Source organism: Spodoptera frugiperda, chromosome 4 (assembly GCF_023101765.2).
Source record: "Spodoptera frugiperda isolate SF20-4 chromosome 4, AGI-APGP_CSIRO_Sfru_2.0, whole genome shotgun sequence".
In the NCBI taxonomy this organism is placed as follows: Eukaryota; Metazoa; Arthropoda; class Insecta; order Lepidoptera; family Noctuidae; genus Spodoptera; species Spodoptera frugiperda.
This window is the reverse complement of record NC_064215.1, coordinates 11319907-11346292: the sequence shown is the minus strand read 5'-3', so window position 1 is coordinate 11346292 and position 26386 is coordinate 11319907. Positions and strand designations below refer to the sequence as shown.

Sequence of the window (26386 nt, the reverse complement as noted above, 5' to 3'; positions counted from 1 at the left end):
TAAATAGAACTCTCACTCTCAAATAAGGGCAATAAAACTTCTATTACAAAAAGGGTCATCTAAGTTCAAGGTCCAATATGAAAGTTCACACGTGTATGCGTATTAATCCAATGTCCGACTGTGTGACTTGACAGTTACATACAACCCAGCTAATCACCACCATTTGGCAATTATGGCTGGCTATTAAGACAATGTCTAACCAATTTCCTAATAGTTCTACATTCGTACTAATTCTTGTTCGTTGGTTATGTGAGTGAGAATTATAGTTTTGAGGACATTTTTTTGGGAATGTTCAGCATTGTGAATGATTTTGATAACGGTAACAAATCTTAATTAGACTTAGCAACTACGTACTACTCGTGCTCGCACAGTCGCGCTAATAATATTATAAACGTGATGTTTGTTTGGATATTCAAATGTTTCGATGATTATCCGTCAATCACGGTGAAAAAAAATGGATTTTGATGAAATTTGGAATACAGGTAGGGCATGGCAGTTGTTTTGAGTGATAGGAAACTTTTTATCCCACGAGAATGGGGGTGAAATCGCTGGCAGAAGCTAGTAATAATATAGTATTAGTCTCTTGATCTAACGCAACGGTACAAAAGTCTCATTAAGTATTTCAAATCTTCTATTTATTTAATCTGTTGTAAAGTCTCCATCGATGAAGGTAATTGGAAAGGATATTATTACCTACAATTTTCAACATCGATGTAATATCAAACCTCAGATTCCGTTATTAGATCGCTGTTCAATCACACGCAAATTCATCCATATTAATATCAACGCTTCTTAGTTACAAGATTCTTAGATTAGAATAAATATTATCCAAATATAATATCAACCCTTCAAAATCGACTTACGGTACATTTTCCTGTACGCATTGGAATGAAAAATTACGAACACGTCGAAAGTCATCATCGACATCTCAATATCGGCATCGACAAGGCTATCAGTCAATCGGTATCTCTATCGATATAGCTGTTAACACGTCGAACTTATCGATAAAAGAGAATCGAGAATGTTGGACATCGATTTAGTGGTATTACATTCTTTACTGTCAATCTTTTTGAGATAAAATCTGTGATGTTATGGTTGAATCTTAAAGGATTTTGACGCAATCTGGTAGCACGATTTGGGATTTAAGGATTGGGTATTTGATTGGTGGTTTTTTGGCGATGTTTTGACATTGGTTTACACCCTAATACTATCAGGCTTGTAGTCCTCCTTACTGATTTCGGTAACATAAGTAAGGTTGCTGTTTCCTACACATTATAAGTAAGTACGGTATGTTAGTAGTAGTAGCCCACCTGCGGCTCCTCCCGCTTCAAATTACTCTCAAGTACATGGGTCCCAATACTATAAGAATACTAGGACAAAAGGTGTCACTTCCTAAATATAAATACATTTTAAAAGTGAAAGAATTGTTTCAAATTGGTCCCGTAGTTTTTGACAAATTTGTCCCGTAGTTTTGACAAATTAGTAGTCCCAATTAAATCGATCATATTAACAATACTGGTAAGGATAAAATAATTAAATTAAATTTTCTCACGACTGGAAGTTTATTTATTATAATTAAATGCACGAGTAATTAATTATGTGTTGATCCGCAGCGTACTAATGTAAATAAACTATGAAACTGTTTGCAATCTAATGGGAAACATGTGACGGTACCTAAAACCTAAATTTATTTCTATGTATAGTATACTAAATAAAATGTGTAAAAAGATGTCATGTGACGTAAAAATACTTGAAGACTCTTTTCTTCAATCAATTAAGTAGAAAATAGTGGTTTCACAATTATTTTTAACACGTTTTTAGAGCTTATTGTTATGCATACCCCATAAAAAAACTACAAAATACTAATTCTATTTTAATAGAAGATGAACCAAGAATAATTTATTCATCGAGAACAATTGGTAGACTTCATGAAATTCGTGATGGTAGAGAATTTAGTAGACCAAAATAGTAACAATCGTTACTTTCGAAGACAATTCTACACCTTACCCAGTTTAGAACAAAACAAACAAAAACCGTTTCTTGGGATTAGGACTTGTAACATTTACCCAATTACATGTGATGACTAATAGCAAATATTTGTCGGCCGTAATTCCCTACAGACGTAATATTATGATAAGATTAAATAAACAACATTTTGGGTTCGCAAAAATCATGGATACGTGTACGAAAAACATTCCTTTAAGACCCCTTTTATGATAATCGCCTTGAACTCATATTTTCCACAGGGTTGAACATTGAACATACACGGTACGATTGACCCAACCCTCATCACTTCTCACTTGAATCCCGAATTAATAGAAAATAGTACAATATATGTATGTTAATGAAGGTGCTATTTATATGATACTTGAAATTATTTCTAAAGTATAATACCATGTTTTAAGGCTACTTAAAGTAAGTGTTTTGCTAAAGATACATTGCATGCGCACTAATGGCCTAGGTAGGCGTTATTTATTCATTTATTTTATTTTTAGCCATGGTCGTCCCACTGCAGGGCAAAGGCCTCTCTACCCTCCTTCCACTCCTCTCTGTGCAGAGCTTTCTATGGCCAATCCTTATCGTAGGTGTCAAGTTCGTCCCGCCATCTCCTTCTGGGCCTGCCGCGACTCTGATTGGCCGGCTCGAATGAACCAACCAATCAGAGCGTCAGACGCGCTGTCGTTCCGATCTCGTTAAACGTAAAACAAACTCGTACTAAGGCCTCAATTTTTTAGTTTTTCCTGTTCACAAAAAATCTGCTCCATTGTACTTTCGCTCGTTTACAACTTTATGTTGTACCCTAAATGGTTACATCCACAAGTCATAAGACAATTAGACCATAACTAAGCCATAATTAGACCATTTGAATGGTTTCATTGTTGCCTTTGGATATAAAAATACGCCAGATATGGCTATTGGCCATACGTCCATGACAAAGAACTCACGATTGTAGTTGTAAATCAGATCTTAATCTTATGTGTAATGACAGTTCCATTTAAATTTGATCTTTATTTGTTTAAGTATAAGGAAAAGAATCCCGGATATGTTTTACTAATGCAAATTTTTGCAGAAAACAGATTTTCCTGTTTTATACTAAGAAAGATATCCATACGTAGGTGCCTATTTAAAACAATATTAGTCTCTAGAATCCATAGCTTCTATTCTACCTACGTGTTACACGTCATAGAGCATTGAATATAACAAAGTAAGTCAAACAGACCACACAATATAATAAACTCATTCATTCAATAAAACTGTATGTTACGACGTAACATTGGAATCATTTACAAAGACTGACTCAGATATATCACACTCACTGGGATGACGGAGGTTGAATCAGAGAAGGCACTGACATGTAAGAACTGAACGGTAACTAATAGACACATCACTAATTGTTAACTGTATTCCATCAGATAATTTGCATAAAAAAACTTATGGTATTTGTTAAGAGCCACTGTCAAATAAGGGTCTGGGGCAAGCTACATTAAATTCCGTAACACGTAGTTTGAAAGAGTCCTTCTGTAACTTGAAACTAGTAGAGCTTTTCTCCATTAATGTACGTGAGTAAACCGTAATTTTTAGTTAATTTGGCAACGCACTTATAATTTCCTTACCTCTGATCCGAAGCCCTGATTGCTTACCAGGTGATCCACCTGCTTATTTGCTGCCCTATCCCAAAAACTGAGCAGTTGATCATTAGTTCACAAACTTTTTGCTGCGCAACGTGTTCCATGAATCAACATCACCAACAAATTGTTGTTCCAAAACAAAAGAGAAACCATTTTTTAACGTTTAGATATATCATTACATACAGCCTACTTTTATTTATATCAGTGCCTATATCCTGTACAAGTTCTAATTTGTCAGGCTTCGCGGCTCATGTCCCATTAAACTTATCTCATGTTTATATCGAGTTCGATATGTTTTTGTACTTTCTACTGAAATATATCCTAATATTTTTATCGATATATCGTAACTGGTCGAAAGTAGGTGTTTTGTTTAATAAGGGCCCTGTTTAATAAGTTTAGTATACCTCTATTTAACTTTAAATCCGTAAAATATTGCTGAAATTCTGAAAATAATTATGTTGTTTAGGTCTATATTGACTCGAGCTACTACATGAGAGTCCACTGCTGAACTAAGGATCTTCTATACAAGAGAGAGACGAGCCATAATCTTCACCCTTGGCAGCGTTTAAAGTAATCGAAACGATAGCGCGTTGGTTTATTCGAGCCGGCCAATCAGAGCGCCGAACGAGTTCTCGTTTCGATTACTATATACATAAAGCAATCTTATACTAAGGGTACAGGTTGGAGATTGCAGTGTAAAAGAATTGAGTTCATGAGAGCGCTGCTCATGTCATAAATATGTAGTGGCTTGACCATCTCTGACACAGACGAGATGAAATGGTAAGAAATGTATTCCTCTCTGTCGTCACTACACATTAAATCCCGAGTAAATTGTACTATTTATTAACATCCTTAATGTAAGTCATATTATTTCCGTACTTCCTTATAAAAACAAAAACATTTAGCCAAAACATGACAGCGTGTCGTTCAATGTCAAGTTCAAGGCATTTTATTACATCAGATTACCGTAAGGATATTTTATGACATGGTTGGTTTTAATGACAAAAATAGAGAGAGAGATAAAACATAGCGCCATCCCATTTTTGAAAGGACAATACTTTGATGAACTTTTTTTTTCAGTTTTTGGTAATTTTATACTAGTAATCTCTATTGGGGCCACCATCACCGAATTCACCTATGGTTTAAGGCGCCCGTTTCTTCTCCCAACGCCAAGTACCAATATGAGGTTTTCCGATTTATATATAATTTCTAAAATTAATTAATCACCACTGACAAACGGTAAATGAAAACATCGTGAGGAAACCTGGGCTTAATTTGTAATTATAAGTTTGAAATCGGCAACCTGCATTGAGCAAGCGTGGTGATTAATGCTCAAACCTTCTCCGTGTGAAAAGAGACCTTTGGTCAGCAGTGGGCACTAATAGGCTGTTAATGATAATGACGTGTGATGTTATCTTGGTAGCGTAACATAAGCTAGTGTAATAGTTTCTACTTTTCCTTATATATTTACTAGAATATAACTACTACATAGTAAACATACCTAATAGGTAATAACAACTTGTGACATGAAATGTCTAGATAAATATTTCAGCGATTTTCTTTATCAAGATAAACTGATATAGGAAAGATAAAATTGAATTCCAGTAATCTTATATCTTTTTCTTTTCTTCTATCCTACTAAATATTATAAATGTGAAATTTTTTATGTTTGTTGGGGAATCGAGGATACGAAGGGGTCCTCCGGTAACCTCACTGTCACAACGCAAGCATTGTTTCACGTCGGTTTTCTGTGAGGCCGTGATATCTCTTCGGTACCGAGCCGGCCCATTCGTGCCGTAACATGGCTCTCTCACACTACAGGTTCTACGTTTATCATAAAATGCACTCACAACTATTAACATGTAACACAAAAAAATCTTACGTCATATTCCTGGAAAATGTAGGCGGAACTGAACTAAACCACTCACATTTCACCAGTCATTATTTTCACAGTATTAGAGTACCTACATACAAGTCTATTACATAAAACTACAATAGAAGCCGCGATCGTGTATAGATAATGATATAACGCACAATATAAGCATAAAGTGATATCTAAATACTGCAACATGTGCTGTGTTTCTCATAACTACGTAATCGACTAAAAGTCCCTTTTAGTTCGTTGAGTACACAAATCAAATCAAGATTATGAAAATTATATTCGTTTTAAATAAACAGACGGATCATCTGATGGTAAGTCATCAGCCTCGTCCATGGACACCTGCATAACACTAGAGGCTTCAAGCCGACCTATTCGTGCCGAAGTCTGTATCGTGTCCCTGCAGTTGACGTCCAAATGGCACCAAGTAATCGACAAGGTTCCAACTGCTATCAGAAAAATATAAAAAAAAAAATACAGTTTTAAATTATAGTGATTAACGAAAAAGAACAGCCTGTGTCAATCTGTGCCACCTGTACAGGGCCCTTAGATAGTCATATTTTCAACGTAATAATAATTTAGTTGACAATATCATTCTAGTTTATGAAAACTTTCATAAATTAACTTTATTGTGTTTTCTTGTAAAACGTTATTAAAGCAACAAAGATTATAATGTCTTTTATATTATGAAAGTTAATATGTCGCTTTTCATTCATTGAAGTAGTGGGTAAGGCTTACCTTCACATGTTATTACTTTTATATTATACCTAAATGTCATTGTACCTAATAAATGATGAAAAAAGTCTTGAAAATCACGTAATGTAGGAGGCGATTATATTGTTGAACACTATAATTCACTCCACGTCCCTCCTACATATTGTGTATTTGAAAAGTAATACTTATAAAAAGTAACACTTAGTAAGTACCTAATACTTCAATAAACTTTGTACACTATTTTTGTTATTGAGTTGTATCCACTAACGTATAAAGATTATTCAACGGTCAGTCATACAAAATTTACTATAACAATAAAGAAACCGCAGTAAAGAACCCTTGACTTCATTGACGACATTGTCTAGATTTCATTACTTGTTAGAGATAAACAAGCAGGTCCATGGAGGCTTTTCTTTAAAGGGGAGAAAATCCTCCTATGGTTTCTCCTACCATGGGCGAGGCGAGAGGGAATATCAGGCTAACTGAAAAACCACCCCCTTTCCTAGTCCTGCTTTTCGAGTCTGAGTCCCGGTAACCCACTAGGCAGTCCGCAGCGTCGTGAACTCCATCGAGACTGAGAGAATGTGTTCGTGGGATGTATTGTATATTACCCTACTCCATTACAATAAAAAAGGACTAAGTCAGAAAACCCCAAACCTTTTCACTTTGAATAGAAAAATAACCTATATGTATATGAATCCTATTTTCCACGTGAAAGTTCAGTCATAATAGAAGTAGTGCTTGGTCATAAAATCGGAGGGTAGTGTCAGCTTGAAAGCCCATTTCATAGCACTGAAAGGCAAGAGCACTATTCCACTCATAAAATGGCTACATTGTATTACCGGTGTCTATCGTAAAATATTATACAGTAACGCTATGCTCTTCCGTAATAGTGAATCGTGGATGAACTGGTGAAACTTGATATTTTGCTAATTATACGTTGGAAATCGCCCATCCGCCTTGAGTAAGCATGCTGATTAATGTTCACACCTTCTCCGTATGAGAAGAGGCCTTTACTCTAAGACACTTATAGCTTCGATTCACTCTACTACTCAACAGCTTAATAAAAAAAATCCCAGTGCAATCAAGTGCATCCAGTATGCAAAAAATCAGATAAAATATTTCCAAAATTCAAACTTATATATGTAATGCTACTTACTAACCCTAAGTACGGCACAACCTTGTGTAGATTTACCGAACTGCTAGGCTGTTCTGTAACTATCAATTGGAACTTTGGAAGTGAACTCGATCGCGTTCTCGTCCGTCATTGGTCGAGATCATTCTCACAACCAATGACATGACGAATCGAGATCGAGTTCACTTCTATCTTTAAATTTAAAGGTTCCAGAATAGTCTTGCTGTCCAAAGTGAGTGACATAGATGCTATTAGCGTAACACAACTCTTTTGATGTAAAACCATAACCATTACTCATAATCCATATCTACGAACACCATGTCTGCTCGTGCTCGCTCACAAAAAAGCCAGACATGATGTTATGTTTATTACACTTATAATCAGCCCCGATGATGTAAGTACTACAAGTAATACATTAGTGTAGTCCGCATAGCCTCACGAATGGTCAAAGTCGGTGAATTAAAAACATTAATAGACACAATCTATTCCACCAGTTCCTCATAAAGATGCCAAATAAACTCCCGACCACGGATATCATTCACTTCATAAAACGAAAAGCAATGAAATTTGAACTCTAACCACGAAACATCAAAGAGTATAATCAGTTTTATTGCCCGCAGGAAGTTCTTGGTACAATGCCAAAGCCGAGTCAAGGCCAATGACCGTTCGTGATACATTAACTGTTTTCTCCTTGAACGACAATTGCGGGACAGTTGCGACCCACCGATGTATGCAGACGACATTTTGACAGCAGTTTGCATGATATGTCGAATTGCTGACACGATGAGGTTGCCAAGAGTGCTCTAATTTTATTTTACCCGATTTGTGTGAAGAAGAGCAAAGTTTAGTTAATTATGGTATCATCTGTGACACCTGTTGCTTGTTTGAATAAGTAATACATATTATACCAACCATTACATCACTAGGTCCACATAAAAAGGGCGAATATATAATCTATACCGTATATCGAATGTTGTCATTTTCTTTAATAAACATTATATAAATCGTTTTACATACTTTATAAATCGCTTTATTTTGAGATTCAGTTTGCTACTACAATAACAATGTTGCTTAGCAACGGGAGCTAGTTTACATAAACTGTTATTACACTTTTATTACAAACCAAAAAGGCAAACTTTACCCTGACATTTCATCGTTTCATGCCATATTTTTGGTTGATGGTAAAACTTTTGACACGATATTGTCATGACTGTAGCATTTCGAGTCATTTTGCATATAAATATAAAACTGTATAACTACGTTCGGATGTTTGTCTCTCTCACGCAAAAACTTTTGTACCTGATTCAGTTGAAGTTCAGTTTTTGGTAGAAGTCTATCGTAATCTATTCGATTTGAAATTGTGTAAAATTATAATTTTAACAGAAATACAGAGTCAGAGAGTTTTTGTTAAAGTAAAAATTAGTGTTGCCCAGCAAGAGTCTTGTAAGTCTCGCATTTACCAATTAGCCAACTATCAACTTTATTTTTTTATACGATTATGATTTAATTGTATTAACCCGGTAAGAGTCTTGCTAGTCTCACAAATACCTATTAGTCTAATGCTATTTTTTATACGTTAGGTGCTTTTGATCTTACAATGACTAAACAGAGTAGCTAGTATACTATATTTTGAAGTTGTTTAATAGCAACCACAACTTACAATATAACTGTATAGTTAAATCTGCATAATACAGTTAATACTACAGTTAAATCATAATCGTATAAAAAAATTAAGTTGGCTAATTGGTAAATGCGAGATTTGCAAGACTCTTGCTGGGCAACACTAGTAAAAATAAACGTTCTTTTACCTATTTTTGAGGTGAAAATTCATCCCATGACTTTTCCCACCCTCGACTCTCGCCGAGGGTGGGAAAAGTGTTTACCAGGGCTCTGGTCTCCCAGAGCCCTGGTAACCATTGTGGTTTACCCCAAACCCAGTATATCTTATGACCCTGGGTTCAAATCCTTTTATGGAACGTAATGAATGAACCAAAACCACAAATAAAATTCTTTGTAACGTAGCGTGTTTATAATATTTTTCCGGTATATGATAACACCTAACCAGTTTGTATTGTTTACGCAAAGGGCACGACACCGTTTAAACCCTGATCTTTATTATTGTTTGTATTTACAGCACGTATTATGTCATATAAGTGATACAATTATAAGGAAAATAAATATAACATTATATAAACAATGTAATTACATGGTATACATAACCACTACTGCGTATTCATACCGCGATTTCGAAAAGTTGGAGCCGCTAGCTAACAAAACAAGATTTGATGTACGATTTTTTATTAGTTACAAATAGTCCACGTATGATATTTAAAATTAAAGTTTTTAAGAATTGGATATTTTAAAACCAAATTAGAAAGCTAAAGATTTCTACCTTGACAATACCATACCATTCCATACACAATTTTACTCCTCATTTTTCAGAATTGGGGGGTTAGAAAGCGATAAAACGTAGCCTATCATATCCCTCTCTATCCTTTCGACTATCTCAACTTAAAATCACGTCAATTCATCATTCCGTTTTGCCGTAAAAGACAGACAAACATACAGACACACACACACACTTTCATATATTTCATATACTACACAGAAGGTATTGTGCGGTTTCAGCTCAGATGGACTTTGATTGACACGAGATGACGCGGTCAGCCATTTCCTATCTTATAGCGCGAGGTGCAAAGGTTTCTGAGCAAAGTTCTAGTACCTAACTATTTCTTTTTACTGTAGTTGATAGTATAATATATAAAAGAATTTTGTTTAAAATCTGAATAGTAATCTAGCTAGAGGTAACTACTTTTAATCTTTGGATATTGAGTTACAAACAATAAATAATTTGACTGCACGGTTAGTCGGTGGTTGCGGGCAACTGGCTGCCGTGTAAAGTGTAGTGGGTTCAATTGCTGCATAGAGCAACTCTTTGTGTGATCCACAAATTGTTATTTCGTACTTGGGTGTCATGTGTATATAAACTTGTATGTTTGTAAACGCACCCATGAAACAGTAGAAAATCCTAGTACGTAGCAAAGTTTTGTTCAATGTAATATAACTATAAGACGACTTCATAGCATAACTAACTACATACTTACATGACCGTATTATAATATTAAACTAACTATATACTTGTATGATCAGATATTAAATAACAAACTACTAAAATTACATTGATTACACGTTTCGTAGTAACTGACTACGAAAGTGCTACGAGAAAATGCTACGAAATTTTTGAGTAGCCTTTCACATTTATGTGGGCGTAGTAACTGTTTCGTTGCTACGCAATTATGGTATTTATTTTAAGTGGTTTAGATACAGTTCATGGATAAATTGGAGTGTATATTTTTCGTTATGTACTGTGATCTATTACTTCCCGTCATACTGAGGGGACGAGATAGGATCATGGATGGTATGCACCTCTGTTATTTTGGAAGTATGATTGTTATTCTTAAATGTCTGATCACGTAATGCTGGTTTCTACGTCTAACTTTTTCAATTGAATAATTATAATTTTCCTTGCGCAAGTCGTGTGACATGTCGAACCATTTCATTAAAACTGTAGTTGATCAAACGTTTAACGGCGGTTTAAAACGCCCGCTTCTCATGCATGAGAGTGCAGGTTCAAAACCTACCAACGGCAAGTACCAATGTGACTTTTTCCGAATTATATGTACTTTCTAAAATTATTTAGACACCACTGACAAACGGTGAAGGAAAAACATCGCGAGGATTTTTGAGATCAAGATGTTTTTCTAATTATAAGTTTGCAATTGCCAACCCGCACTGAGCAATCGTGGTGATTAATGATCAAACCTTCTCCATGTGAGAAGAGGCCTTTAGTCAGCAGTGGCCACTTTATAGGCTGTTGATGATGTGAAACGTCATAATAATTTCAACTCCATGACAGTTTTAACTTAACATTCATTCAAAATATAGAACTGTCCGGTTTTCTAATTTAATTTATCATTTCCTACTTCCTTCTTCTGACAGCTTGACATAGTGAAAACGGTTTATAATTTAAACTGACAGCGATTCCATTGAAACACCATAAACGAGCACTTTACCAAAACTGAAAATTATGGTCTATAGCCATGTATATGACACAATAATTGGAAAGACAGACTATACAAGGAAATACGCCCATACCTGTACATAATGGGAGGAAAATGAATTGTAGTTTTGACTATAAAATTGGCGCAGTGACTGGGCAACCGGCTGCTGAGTAACGTGTCACGGGTCCGATTCTGACACGAAACAATAGTATATTGTTTGTATCATCGACATATTGTTATTCCGAACCTAAGTGTAAAATAAAATTATATTATATTTAAAATCATATATTTTAAAATTATTGTGATCAATTTTACTATAGTCATTATCACATCAGCCACGGACGTCCACTGCTGAACATAGGACTCCCCTAATGATTTCTAGATAAGCCGGTTGGAAGCAACCTGCATCCAGTGTTCCTTGCGACCTTAATCAGGTCGTCTGTCCACCTCATGGGTGGAGGTCCTACGCTGCGCTGCCCCAGCGACCGTCGTCGGCTCTCCGCGCTATTTGCCCTGCTTACTGCGACTTCAGTTTGCCAATCCGATGAGCTATGTCGGCGAGTTTTGTTCGTTTGTGGTTCTCCTCGTTTTATAGTCAGTCTCGCATAGAAACTTCGAGCATAGTCCTTTCCATAGCGCGGTGAGCGACCTCGAGGTCCCTTATAAGGTTCACATTTTAATTCCACTATATTTGAGGGATAACTAAAATAAAGGGATTGAATGATATATTATTTCTGTAATACACTATATATATCTATTGTTCAACGTTTACTACACATTCAAAGACATGTTAAAGCATTAGCTATTACTAATTATTTGCTTTGTAATAATAAGGAAAATGATAAACATATTAGTATATTATCCGTTCGTGACATAGAATTAATTTTCCGCAAAATAAGAGTTCGTGGCCTTGTCATGTATGAGTTTATTTTGGTATTTAAATAATTGCTTGCTAAGTGTGTATGCATCTCTAATCTTAACTAAATAATCATGATTTATCATAAAACGATGAACCGAGCATTTTGTCTCAAGTTTAATATCCATATCACGGAGAATTTCTATTCAAAATGGGAGATTCAAATAGCGACACGGGCACGGGTTCACCCGCTCTACTTAGCTCCTATTGATCGTAGCGTAATGTTTTATAGCTTATAATCTTCCTCGATAAATGGACTATCCAATACAAAATATTTTTTCCAAAAAATATAGTTCCAGGGATGAACATAGTTCCAGAAATAAGAACCAAGAGATTCCCAACAACTTTTAATTAATTAATTTTCGTCTCAATAACATTTCCGTTACCAAAACGCGTAATCTAATCGATTCTTCCTCAATGTTAATCAATTTAAACTTAATTACATTACCATCATACAATTAACTAGAATAAACCGTTCAAAGTGTACAAACAGACAGGCAGACAGTACCGTACCGCCGTAATGTTCAAAATTGGATTTTGTACAAATTAATGGTACCTCAGTCCTCACTATGAAGTGTCCTCCTTGAAATTGGATTCGTCAAACAATGGACCTGGTCTCACACGTTATAAATTGTTCGCGGTACTGGAGTATGAAGGATGTAGAGCGCTTGAGAAGATTTGCTAGGTTGTCACAGAGTTGTCGTATTTTGTAACTGAATGGGAAATATTTACTGATATAAAACGGAATGGCATGCTCGTTTTGAAATAAAAATGGCCAAAGGTATATTTTCAGAATACAACTGTGTTATCTTCTGTACTTCTGTACTTACTTTTAATTTAACCAGTTAGGTTTGTATGTTCAGTTTAATATTACAAAAAAAGACCATGTTGTTAATTAAACAGGTCAAACTATTTGACTTTAACCTAATCTAACTGAGCCTATCTATTTATCACACTAATATCTTAAATGTGAAAGTTATTTGTTTGGATATTTGGATGTTTTTCCGTCAATTATGCTTAACCTACTGAACGGATTTAGATGAAATTTGGTATACAGGCAACCCTGTCTGTGCCCACCTTCGGTGATAGGATACGTAATATCCCACGGGAACGTGAGCGAAGCCGCTGGTAGAAGCTAGTCATTTATACTGCTACACATAGGCCTTCCGAAAAGACTTCCAAATCAGCCACTTGACGGCTGTCTGCAAACTTTATTAGATTTTCTGTCCCGTTTTAAAATTCTTAATAAGCAGCTACAGTATAACTACCAAAACACAATCACTTACTTACATAACCTTAACAAAACACAGTTTTACATCTATACCTTGCACTATTAATACTCAACTACACACAAATAACACCGCACAAACGAACCTATCTCCAGGTGCCATCATCCTATTTGGAATGGCTTTTGTTCTACACCTTGTTTGGACCATTATATAGGAGCAAGGTGTGCACATAATCCTAATATATCACCATTGAGAGTGTTAATTAATTCTAAGCTTAATAGCAAACTGGATAAGGCTATTGTTTGTCTGTAAGTAATATTGACAGGGACGATAAATATATATGTGTATTAGGCGCCAAGGTATTAGAGTATTAGGAAGAGTGTGATGGTTTGGTGTTGGTTGTGTAAGTATTATTTATTATTCCTTATTGTATTACACAGGGTCTATTTTTTATATATAGATAATATAATTTATCTCTAGTAAGATCTTATCTAGGATTTAATAGCATGTTTCATTGATTGTTTTATAGTTTAATATTACACTAATATACCTAATAAATGTGTTTTTTTTTTTGTTTGGACGTTTGTCCGTCAATTACGCAGAATTGAAACTAATGAACGGGTTTTTTTCGAAATTTGGTATACAGACAGAGTATGAACTGACTTGGGTGACTTTTTATGCTACGGGAATGCGGGCGAATCCGCTTGTAGAAACTAGTATGGTGTTATATGCTACTAGGGAAATTACATAATATTTATCTAAGTTGAGATTTATCCTTTTTAACATAACTTACTTTTGGAAATCTTTTTATTATGGTATCTTCTTAAAAACATAGCGATTACAAAATAATCTTTCCACAAACTACATCTAAATACAAACTCAAAATATATTCACCTACAAAACAATTTCGATCAAAAATAAATAACAAAATGTCATTACTTTAAACAAAACACTGCTACAAAATCAGTACATTGATATCATTATCAATATGTACCATGCAAGCTATAGTTGTACGATTTGCAAATCAGGAGCTAGCAAAAACAGGGCTTAAAATTAACACCCGCTTTGAAGACCAAAGAAATAAGATCTGGCGTGAAGAATAATTCACCGTTGCTGATTGGCACAGAGGCAGTGGAGCGCGTCCACAAATTCGCATACCTCGGGAGCGTCGTGTCAAGATAACTGGATGAAGTGAAATGACATCGCATCTCACGGATCGCCAAAGCTCGAGTAACTTTCGAGCATTGAGACCGGTCTGCAGATCTTGAAAACTGACCCGAAGGATCAAGCTTAAGATCTTCGGGTCCAATGTCAAATCGGTACTGCTATACGGGTGCGAGACGTGGAAGGTAACGAAGGACATCTCCCGCCAAATCCAGGTCTTCGTTAACCGATGTTTGCGTCGCATTCTCGGTATTTACTGGCCCGAGACCATCTCCAACTTAGACCTGTTGGAGAAATGCCACGAAAGTCCTATCGATCGCCAAATAAAACGCCGCAAGTGGGGATGGATTGGCCATACTCTCCGAAGAGGCCCCGACCACATTCCTAAACAAGCATTAGAGTGGAATCGTAATTTCGAAATACTATCTTAGAATGTATAGTGTGTAGTGTAAAACTAGGTAGACTGCTCGGTTGGCGTAGTGGTTGGGTGACCGGCTGCTGCCCAACGTGTCGCGGTATTTTCTGAGTAAAATTACCATTATTAGCCCGAAGTCAGGAACGGTGTTGGTTCACCCCCGTGCCTCTGAAAGCACGTATAGCCGTTGATCCTGTGCCTGATCTTTCTCCGGTCGTGTCGGTCTATCGTTCTATCGAGTTTAGAGAGTGAGGGAACAGAGAGTGCACCTGTTTGCACACATGCTTTTGCAAAATAATATCTATTGCATAGTAAGCTAGCATATTTAGACAGACTGGCAACCGTGATCAAAATGGATCGGAATTTTTTTATTTATGATTTTAGTTAAAGCTATAATACTTATAATACTCATAAAATTAATTCAGTCAATTTATTCAGATGGCACATTACAGTCTTCATAATTCATAGCCTATTAAAAAGGTACTTAATAAAATTAGGTACCTATTTCTTTTATTATAAATAGTCTCACCACAACATCGTTACGTTTTATGGTAATCTTCTCTTCTCTATTATGAGAATAATTTTACTAATTATGAGACGGGGATTACTTTTTTACAACAATATAGTCTGTCGCTAATTTTATGACACGAAGGATTACCAGCTTTTTATTATTAGTCGTTTGTGAGTAGGTGGCGATGTATGAACACCGCTTTTAGGGAAAGCCCACAATAATATGTTATGAAATACAAGAATACCTGATATCATATTTATTTATACCTAAATTATATACGTGAGTGTTATTCTACTGAGAATACTGAAATTCTATAAACCAACAATGTACCAACTCAGATACCAACTAACAAAGGACCTTAATTTTATGGAAATAGAAAAAATCAATAAAGAATATTAAACAAAAAAACATATAAAAGAAAAAGTAGAATTCTATCTCTTTAGTGTAGCTAACAATTTTAAAAGAATGCAAATCCATCGTTTCTGCAAAGAGCTTATAATAAATTAAAATAGACAATAACTTAAAAACTAAAACGCTAGACGCCTTCATTTTGATTTTAACACCCCGTAAATTTTACATTATGGTTAATAAAAAATCAAGATGGCGGTACCAGCTGTATGTTTTCCCGCGCAATTTGTGTGACGGAATATTATGCAATAAATTTTTCAAATTATTTAAGTGCGTTGTTACTTATTTGTGTTCAATAACATTTCACTACTTTTCGCAGTCTTGGATTCTTGCATTTCTTGGATTTTTGAACAACAGAATGAAGAGATAAATAAACACAGTTTATGTTATACCTATGCGTAATTTTTTGACAGAGCAACACTTACTTATTATTCCAAATTATTGTTTACGAATATAAATCTTTTTTGTTAATTCTTTATAAAAAAGCCTTATTAGCTTTCGCAGCGACATTCCATAATACCATAGGTACTACATAGCCTGAAAAATATTGATCATGATTTTGAAATATCATGAGACAATTAAAATTTTCATTTTCATCACTTTCCATGTGTTATAAAAGTACTTCTGTACCAACAACGGTTCATGATCCGTCCACCCAGTTATAACTGACGATCGCCAACTAATTCATTAATTATTTTCTTTCAAACATAAGCATAGACATCCCACCTTAGTAACTTACACGTGTAACTATTCCTAACCTCAATCAGCTGTCAAATGCTGAAATAATCACACACTTTCTGACATCTAGGAAAGAGGGTAGATGTGTCTATTGTTAGCCCTGAGACCACGTGTTCGCGTCTACCCTCCAACACAAATTAATTTTAATGCTTCCTTAGTTCAACGGTGCCCGAATATCCGACCTTCAGATGACCTTGAAGGAATCGATATTGTCACTTTTTTATAATGTTTTGTGTTTACATGTGTGAGTTATGGGATTTCTTATGTGTTTCGGTTTCACAAAGACGTTTGAAAACATTGATGCAAAGAATTGCGTAATGTCTGCTTTTAAAATGCATTTTGCAGATTACTAAATCTTTCACAGATGACGGGTTGAGTGATTGTAATAACAATCGCAGAATACAAGGTTCTGAGTTCAAACATTTTCTCTAAAAAACCTTGTGATTCAATTGAACTTTTAATATCTTCAAATTATTTAAGTATGCATAACATCTTTTAAAGTATGTATACAAATATAGGGTAGGCAATAGATACTGATTAATCAATGTCCCTTTTCAGGAAATAAAAACATAATACTGTACAAATGACATTTGAGTATGAATTATGAAGACTTCATATTAAGATACTTATAATAAGTCATAAAGATATTATTACAATATTAATTAGTTGTAATTAAAGTTATTACCACTCTGTGTCGCAAGTCGTTCCGTAAGTACAGCTTGTAATATAATATCCAGATCATTAAACTATAGTGTTGCTATTTTCTTTGATTAAAGGCAGTCTTATTAGTAAGAATCATCTTACTACTAATCTTCAAATTGATGGTTCATCTTCACTTTCTTGTTATAACTTATTTACTCTTTGCATCTGTTTGTGTTCATAACCAAACAATAGATTTTTGAACATTGATTTTCTTTGATTGTACTCATCAAGTGCTTACGTTTCGTATATCTACATAGTACCATTTATTTGCCCAGTAAGGCTGATGCCTGTTCCGGAGCTTCGAACTACCTAGCGGGTTTACCGGTGTTCCGGCTTGAAGAGCAGAAGTAGAAACGGAGTGGTCTTTAGTCAGTAAGAGTCTGACACTACCTCTCGCCTCGTCCAAGGCAGGAAAAGTAATTTTATGATGATCCCCCTTAAAAAAGTACTATTTATTTTTATGTTATTATAGAAACCATATTATATGATGATAATTCCATACAGAAAACAGTTATGAGGATGAGCTCTCGTTTCGTTTTCCTTCAACGCAAAGCAAATTCGTACAAAGGATACAGGCTAAGACTGAACAGACCCAGTTAGAAAAAGGCTCAGACAAAGCAATATTTATGATTAATATCATGCTTACGGGATTAACTACTACGTTACGTGTCTGGCACACGATTCTCATAAGCAACTAATTTTCGTTACACCTAATAATGGTTTATTGTTATATGTTATATACCTATTTACACATTGTGTGTTATTATTTATGAGCTGTAACCAGCTACAGAGAAACTGGTAGATTTCACTGCCCTCTAGGGATTTCACTGCGATCAGAAATTTTATCGCCTAACTAGTCAAGTAAACCGTAGGATAAACTAGCTACTTCCGCGCGGTTTCACCCGCTCTGTTTGGCTCGTATTAGCCATAGCGTGATGTTTTATAGCCTATAACCTTCCTCGATAAATGCACTATTTAACACAAAAAGAATTATTTAAATCGGATCAGTAGTTCTGGAGATTAGCGCGTTCAAACAAACAAACAAACTCTTCAGCTTTATAATATTAGTATAGATGTGAAAAATTTTTGTTTCTTTGATTGTTGGTTAGTTTGTTACTCCTTCACATCAAAACGGCTGAGGGGACCGGGAAGAAATTTAGAACAGTGGTATAAAGTACGACAAAATCATTTAATGGCTACTTAACCCAGTCCTTAGCAACTGTTTTCAGAACAAAATTATTACTAAGGAATAGTTTAAGTAACCATTATCTACAGGTCTCTGATTGCGGCATTATGCTTATGCTTAATACGATAATCGTAAGCTTGTTAAGATGTATGTAGTGCTCTTTATCGTATAAACTACAAAATCCCCACTCGACAATGAAACTTGTCTCCCCCACATTGAAGCAAGTGTCTCGTATTTAGGATAACTTCTAAAACCGAGGGCTTTCAAAAGGACCCAGTCACGTACAAGCAGTACCTACCACTAGTTCAGAAGTTTAGATTGACGAACTTGTTTAATTAAAAGGAATTTCGACACTAGACCTTAAGGCTATGGCTATAAAGAGACCTTCCGGGTTTTCCTGGTTTAAATCTACTATATAAAAATACTAGTACAAAATAAAGTGGAAGAGTTTGTTTGTTTGAACGCGCTAATCTCCGAAACTACTGGTCCAATTTGAATAATTATTGTTGTGTTGGATAGTGCATTTATCGAGGAATGATACCTATATCTTACATGTGCTGAAATTGTCCATTTTATCGCAAACTTGGGACATTTTTTTAATAAAATCTCATTGTATTAACACTTTAAATTAATAGACAACCATTTCAAATACATATTATTATGCACATATAATATGTTTCCTATACCGCCAATTTATTCGCGAGTACAAAAAGCATGATTTTACATTTATCATAATAATTTATAGGCATAATTACTATGACAAAAGAGAAACACAAAAAACCCAATAATAAATATTACATGAGTAGTTACAACTTATTGTTTATATTTTGTAATATCTTAAATGGGTATTTCTGTAATTATCTTTGGACAATATACATGATTGATGGGTAATAAAAACAAAACATCATTTGCATACTATATCTCCGATAAGTAAGAACACTATAGGTATTAATCAACATAGTTAATGTATTAAAACGTCCACAGACGTCAACCGATGCAATTAATAATTCAACACCACGCTATAATTATATCATTGTAGGTATTTCCTGACCAATAACGTTCTACAAAAATAAACATATCAAATTTTCTTTAACACTCAACAACTAACTACTTCAAACGCAAAATATTAGAGAAACAAAACAAAACATTTTTTAAAACTTACCCTCAATGTTTTCTTCGTCCGTATCAGCCATGATTTAATGAAAACTCAACAAAACAATTAAAATAGAACTAAAAACATCATAAACAACACAACACAGAACAAATTCAACAAATAACAGATATGAAACACACTTTCCGAAGTCACTAAGTTCACGTAAGGAAATTCGGGAAAGCGAGCGACCTCCCCTCGCGACGGTCAGATGCGAACTGACGCTATGAATGAAAGAAAAATAAACAGTAGTGCGCGGGAAAACTGTGCTCCTGTAATTTTGTAATTCGAACAGTTGCTGTTGTTTTTTTTATTGCTTTGTTAATGTATGGCATCTGTATGTGGCCGGATTCAAATAAAAAGTTTATATTTCTTTTATTTGCGGTAATACGAGCAAAGAGTTTATATAAAAAGATTTATATGCACAATTATTGTTCTATGGTGTAAAAATATTGACGGGAAAATTAACACGTCCATTTAGCATTAATTTCCATGTTCTGTGTTGTCGGGTTGTTTATAAATGTAAACAGTTTCCTTTGGATGACTTTATTAGTTGGAATATTTATTTGACTTATTACAGTTTTTTTTAAATATAAGAGTGGATTTGATACACACATAAAATTACTACGTAGTACTCTGTCAAACAGTTTTCTCTTCTTTCTTTGTTACAATATACCACGTTTTGTTTAAAAGTTTATAATAAAGAAAATCTAACATTTCAGTATTGTCAATATAAAACGTGTGTAGAATAACAGCTCCAAACTTATTATTCTTACATATAGCAGCTGCTGTCTGAAGTCGTGCCACTACTCAATTTTAACTAAAACTTTCACAACAAAACGAAAGAGTTGATCTAGACTCGAAACATTGACGTTTCGAAAGAACCTATTTATGGTTTAATTGGAATAAATTATTTGACTTTCACTTTGAAAAAAAGACAAAACATGAAACAAAAAAGCATAATTAAGAAAATAAATTCTGAATCTACACATACGTACCTACTATTTATGTGAAGTTCATAAACCTAACCTCCTACCATTTACACGAAGCTCATAAAATGAATGTATGTACTTATATATGTGGGTCTTATACACCCGTTAGAGAACTCTTAAATACGATGCTGTGTCAACTATAATTTCTAAAAATAATCTGAAAAGTCTCAGAGGAGACATTATAATCGCACAGCACTGGAATATTAGAGCTATTTTTACAATATATACGTGGGTATGTTTTATCACCGACGCGTTTTATTTTCACCACATCTGTTGTTCACACATTATAAATATTTAAAGTCTTGGCTTCACATTATATCGATTTATTAACTATGTTTTTATTATTATGACTGCGTGATTAGTGCAGTGGCTTGATGACTGGTTTGGGTTCGACTGATTCACAATTCCGAATAGTGAATCGCCGTCTGGTGAAAACCGGCGTAACGTTTTTCGCCTGCCTGTAAGTTTATTAGAAGCCCTATTTTGAGAAATTCAGCCCTAACCCCTAAAATACCGGCAATGCACTTCGTAATTCTTCTGTTGTTGTGGCTGTCTATAGATAGTGCCGATTGCTTACCACCAGGTGGTCCGTCTACTCGTATATCGCCCTATCACTGAAAAAATCCTAATAATATCACAAACAGTTTCATTGCAAACCTTTTTGGAATAAGATAGAAACATAAAATACGATAGTCGTCACGAAAAGCTGAGATGCACCATCTCTCCTTGCAAGCTATGCGTTTGACATCTCTCAAGGAAATCTTTCGTTGTGGAGGACGAGTGCACATGACTTGAAGGCTTTGTAGCTATTTTGTCTGCATAAATACAACGTCTATTTCGAAAATGGATGGTAGGAAGACGTGTGTTGGAAGTACAATGCTTTTAAGTTTATGTAGCCTCCTGGACATACCCTTTGGGCTAAGTATTCATATCTTATCCTATTCATACTATAGTCACACCAGCCTCGCTCGTTAAATAGACAATCAATAGCAAAATGACACGCTCATCAACAGTGTCCATACTAATATGACTTTGCTTTACGTTAAAGAAATGTAATCGAAAGCACTTTCGGCGCTCTGATTAGTTGGTTAATTCAAGCCTAATCAGAGCGCCGAACGCACTTTCGTTTCGACTTAAATATAAAGCAAAATCATACTAAAGACATATGACAAATCATCATTTGTCAAGGCCAAGTACACCCTCAACAACTAAGGAGTTACAGATGCGTTGTCGTTTTTGAAAGAGGTGGATTCGGCCTATGTATTAAGTGTGCTAACATATATCAATCAGAATTTGCATTGAACAATTTAGTTAAATAAATGACCGTCCTCCCACAAAAATACAATAAGTTACATTTAGTGTGCTACATATCAATTACAATGGGCAGAATGCCAGAAGAATAATACAAAAAAAAAACAAAACACGACTTCCGAACATGAATTAAATAGTTTAGAATTGTTTTGTAAGCAGTGCAAGGATGTTTGGTAACATTTGGTAAGCCAACAATAAATTCTTTACAGGATTAGATCAAAGGCGCCTTCTGGGCGCAAATATATCCCACATGTTTTATTTCCCTTTCTGCCTCGTTGGTTGAGTGACAACAAACACAATAGGTCTTCGGTTCAATGGTTAAAAGGCTATCTAAGGTTTCATCGCAAAGTAGTCAGCGAGGAAGATGCGCAGCTCGAGTATGCCATGTATTGATAGTAGGGTAGCCATCCATAGTACGCATCTTTAGCATGCATCGTTCAATATAAAAAATATAGCTCAGCTGAGTCCGTTTCCACAACCACTAAGCTATGTGTACCAATTAATATGATTGGTGGAAGCCAAACACATCCACAGTAACGTAGCATTATATATATAGTAAAATTACGTCAAGACCTCCTCAAGTTTCAATGCCTCTACTAAGAATTTCAGCATTAGGAACTGACACCTAGAATTTCAAAGAACCAAACAACAATTAATATCAATATAAAAGGAGCAACACCCTATTCACATAATGCAACTTGCAATTTGTTTCACGAAAATAACTTGAGAACCAGTGTCGTTGACCCCTTGTTTTGCTGAATATCAAATATTTGTTACACCCACGTCTGTCTACCCAGGTATCTTCTGAGTCTGGTCTGCCATATTAGCTTTAAGTTTCATATTTTCCTGACAATTTCCACCTTTTGTAAATGGTTTTAGAATTCGCTAGTCATTTGTTTCGATTTGGTTTACGTTGTTTTCTTCTCTACAACACTTTATCACATTGCATTATAGTAAAATTATCATAATATCTATTAGAATTAAAATTCCACTCGAATAAGTCCCACATCCATAGTCAGTATATGTAATTGTATATAGCTCAATAAGAACATCAAATATTTTCTCAACTCTTATTTCCGGAGCCTATTCAATGCAAACAAACAAATAATCAATATTTCTTGGTTTAAGTAAGCTTCGAAAGTAGCCAGATATTATTATGTCTTAAATATTTTATGTCTAAAGTCTTAATAATTCATAAAGAATATAACTTTAAAAAGGAAAGAAAAGAATAGCGCCGTCAATTTTTCTTTAACGCCTCTATAATCGTTTCTGTCTAATGCTTTCATACATACATACATACTGGTCCAACTGAGAACCTCCTGTTTTTGAAGTCAGCTGAAAAGATAAATGCATCGAAACATAAGACACCTAAATAAAAACAAAAGCATCCGAACAATTCACTGAACAGTTAGCAGATTGCACAGCATCCAGATTACAGCAACAATCTATCTGAATCTTTGCTCTCAACTCAATTAACTGCGCTCTCGGTTGGTTAACGAAGCGCAGTAACTACGGTACGTACTTAAGATAAATAGTTTGTAGCATCTTAGGACTTGAGTGAGATTAACTTTTTTTATTTTCTGTTATACATTGCGCATGTGCTTGTTTACAGTTTATACACATCAAATATTTATTTATTTTATTTATTTAAACTTCATCACAAATACAGTGAATGGCGGACTTAATGCCTTAAGGCATTCTCTAACAGTCAACCATAGGGTAGTGCAGAGAAATGAAGCGGATTGATGCTAAGTCATAACACAAGCACAAAAGAATTAAATATATGAATACAATATATCTTATACATACATAATATATATATGAAGATACATATTATATACTTATATACATATATACACATAAACATATACATATAATACAATATATATCCACTGTTAAACGACTACATATATAATAACATAAATAGTGAAAATAGTGATATGGAGAAATAAGGCCTCGGCCTCGAATTTTGCGGGCAGCGGGGCGGCGGCGGCGGCGGCGCGGGAGCGGGGCGGCGGCGGCGGACCCGTTCTCGAAACTAGCGGGCAGATCGCGCGGCACTACAGCGGTGAAGTGTTGTGTTCGTGGTTGTGTTGTCGAGATATTTGTTTTTATTAGCGAACGAAATCTTTTTGATTCAAATTTATTCCTAACGCTCGATTTACTGTGGGCAAAAGAAGAAGACCTACTATAGGGCAAGGAAAATAAATGGCGAGTTTTATCGAAATTATGAAGAACAGAGACAAAATCCCGACAAATTCTACGACTACACTAGAATGAGTGTAGAAACTTTTGACTATATTCTTGAAACTATCAAGAGTGATTTCAGTTTTTGCTTTAGTCTTCAATATTCAGTTCGTTTTTTATTTCTTCCCATAATTGGTTAATTTTTCTTCTATTTTTATGGTTCACATCTTTGCTGTTCCGTATGGGTGTCCTCTCAAAGATTGCCGAAATCATTTGCTCTTGCACGTCCGAGGACATTTTGATACGTCACAAAAAAATGTAGGTACACAACACTATACTACAATGCAGACGCGCAACGCGGGCGGTCACCGCTTGACTGGAGTGCACCGCTCGTTGCCCGCTCCCGCGCCGCTCCGCCGCCGCTGTTTTCGAAAACCGGTCCATTTGATTATACGCATAAGATCCTGCCGCTGCCGCGCCGCCGCCGCCGCCGCCCCGCTGCCCGCAAAATTCGAGGCCGAGGCCTAAGTATCCTCAATTGTTTTGATTCTGCCAATCCTTAGTTATATGCTCGCGGACTTTAAATTTGAAGGAACTGCGACTCTTTGCCACTCTGATCTCCTTGGGGAGCGCATTCTACAGAAGAACAGCTTGAATGAAAAAAGAAGAGTGAAGGAAGTCAGTGCGATGAGAGACACACTGAAGGTGTCGATTTTGAGATGAACGAAGAAATTTAGTGTGGTTGGGGCAAGAATATTGGAAGTAAGAAGCAAGGTAATTAGGTGAAGAAGGAGAGTCAAGGTAAGAGAATAAAGTGGTTAATGCCCTCTGCTGCCTGCGCAAGCGTATAGGCAGCCACTTTAGTTGCACTCTATATGCAGAAACATGATCATATTTACGTAAGTTGAAAACGAATCGAATGCAGTTATTTAGAAGTCGGTCCAGTTTTTTGAGCAGATCTACATTCAGGTCGTAGTAACAAACATCAGCGTAATCAATAATGGGGAAAATTAAGCTCTGCACCAGCTGTGCCCTTACGGAGGATGGAAGGAAATTCTTCAAACGATACAGCACCCTCAATGACCCAGTTACTTTTTGGCAAACACTAGCAACCTGTGCACGCCAGCTCAATGTGCTATCAATAATTAAGCCCAAGTCTTTGACGTCCTGGCTGAATGGGATAGTCACACCATTGTAGGAGATGGGAGGCAGTGTCGCACCGTCAATCGATCTGAGGCTCCAAGAGCTACCTATAATTATGGCTTGGCACTTGTTTGGATTGACAGCTATACCGAACCTGTTAGACCAACTTCGAACAGCTGCCAAGTCACCATTAAGTTTGTTGATAGCATCAGGTAAATCGTCCACCCCAGATTGACGGTACAGCTGCAAGTCGTCCGCATACAAATGGTACGCAAACCGCAGTTCAGGAGTAATGAAGTTAAGTCAAAATAGAGAAAAGAAGTGGAAAAGAATCCCGCCTGAGGAACGCCTGCCGTCACATCACACCACATAAATACATCATGCACTACAGCTGCGCCCCCGAAGATATGAAAATCCATTCCAGTGATTTGCCGGAGATCGCAAGATGGGACAGGATTGCCGAAAGGATATCGTGACTGACCATAAATACCGTTGGACACAATTTTCCAATACCAAGACTGTCACTTTGGTATCCTCCAGTAGCCAGCCCTAAATAAAAACAAAAGCACTGTGGCCCGGTCGAAAACCAGATTGCAACTGGCTTATTACACCGTGCTAGCAAAATGGGATTGCACAGCATCCAGATTACAGCAACAATCTATCTGAATCTTTGCTCTCAACTCAATTAACTGCGCTCTCGGTTGGTTAACGAAGCGCAGTAACTACGGTACGTACTTAAGATAATAGTTTGTAGCATCTTAAGACTTGAGTGAGATTAACTTTTTTAAACAGAAATTTTCTGTTATAGGTACATTGCGCGTGTGCTATTGTTTACAGTTTATGTATCATACATATGTAGGTAGATAGATACATTTTGTAGAATAAAATATAATATAATACACTTTTTTAAGGGGGA

The 26386-nt window shown here is 35.6% G+C and overlaps 1 protein-coding gene across 4 annotated transcripts in view; it reads right to left on the bottom strand.

Moving 5' to 3' along the window:
• LOC118272456 (adenylate cyclase type 2) overlaps positions 1 to 26386 on the bottom strand; it is a 210907-nt gene that overhangs the window by 160122 nt on the left and 24399 nt on the right. The window contains exon 1 of one of the 4 annotated variants that reach the window (XM_050693262.1): positions 19850 to 20057. The exons of 2 other annotated variants lie outside the window; for them this stretch is intronic. In XM_050693262.1, the coding sequence (XP_050549219.1) occupies positions 19850 to 19880 (31 nt within the window). In that variant the 5' untranslated portion in view covers positions 19881 to 20057. Of the gene's footprint in view, positions 1 to 19849; positions 20058 to 26386 lie in introns of those variants that run through there. One more of the 4 variants, XM_050693260.1, reaches the window with a different exon arrangement.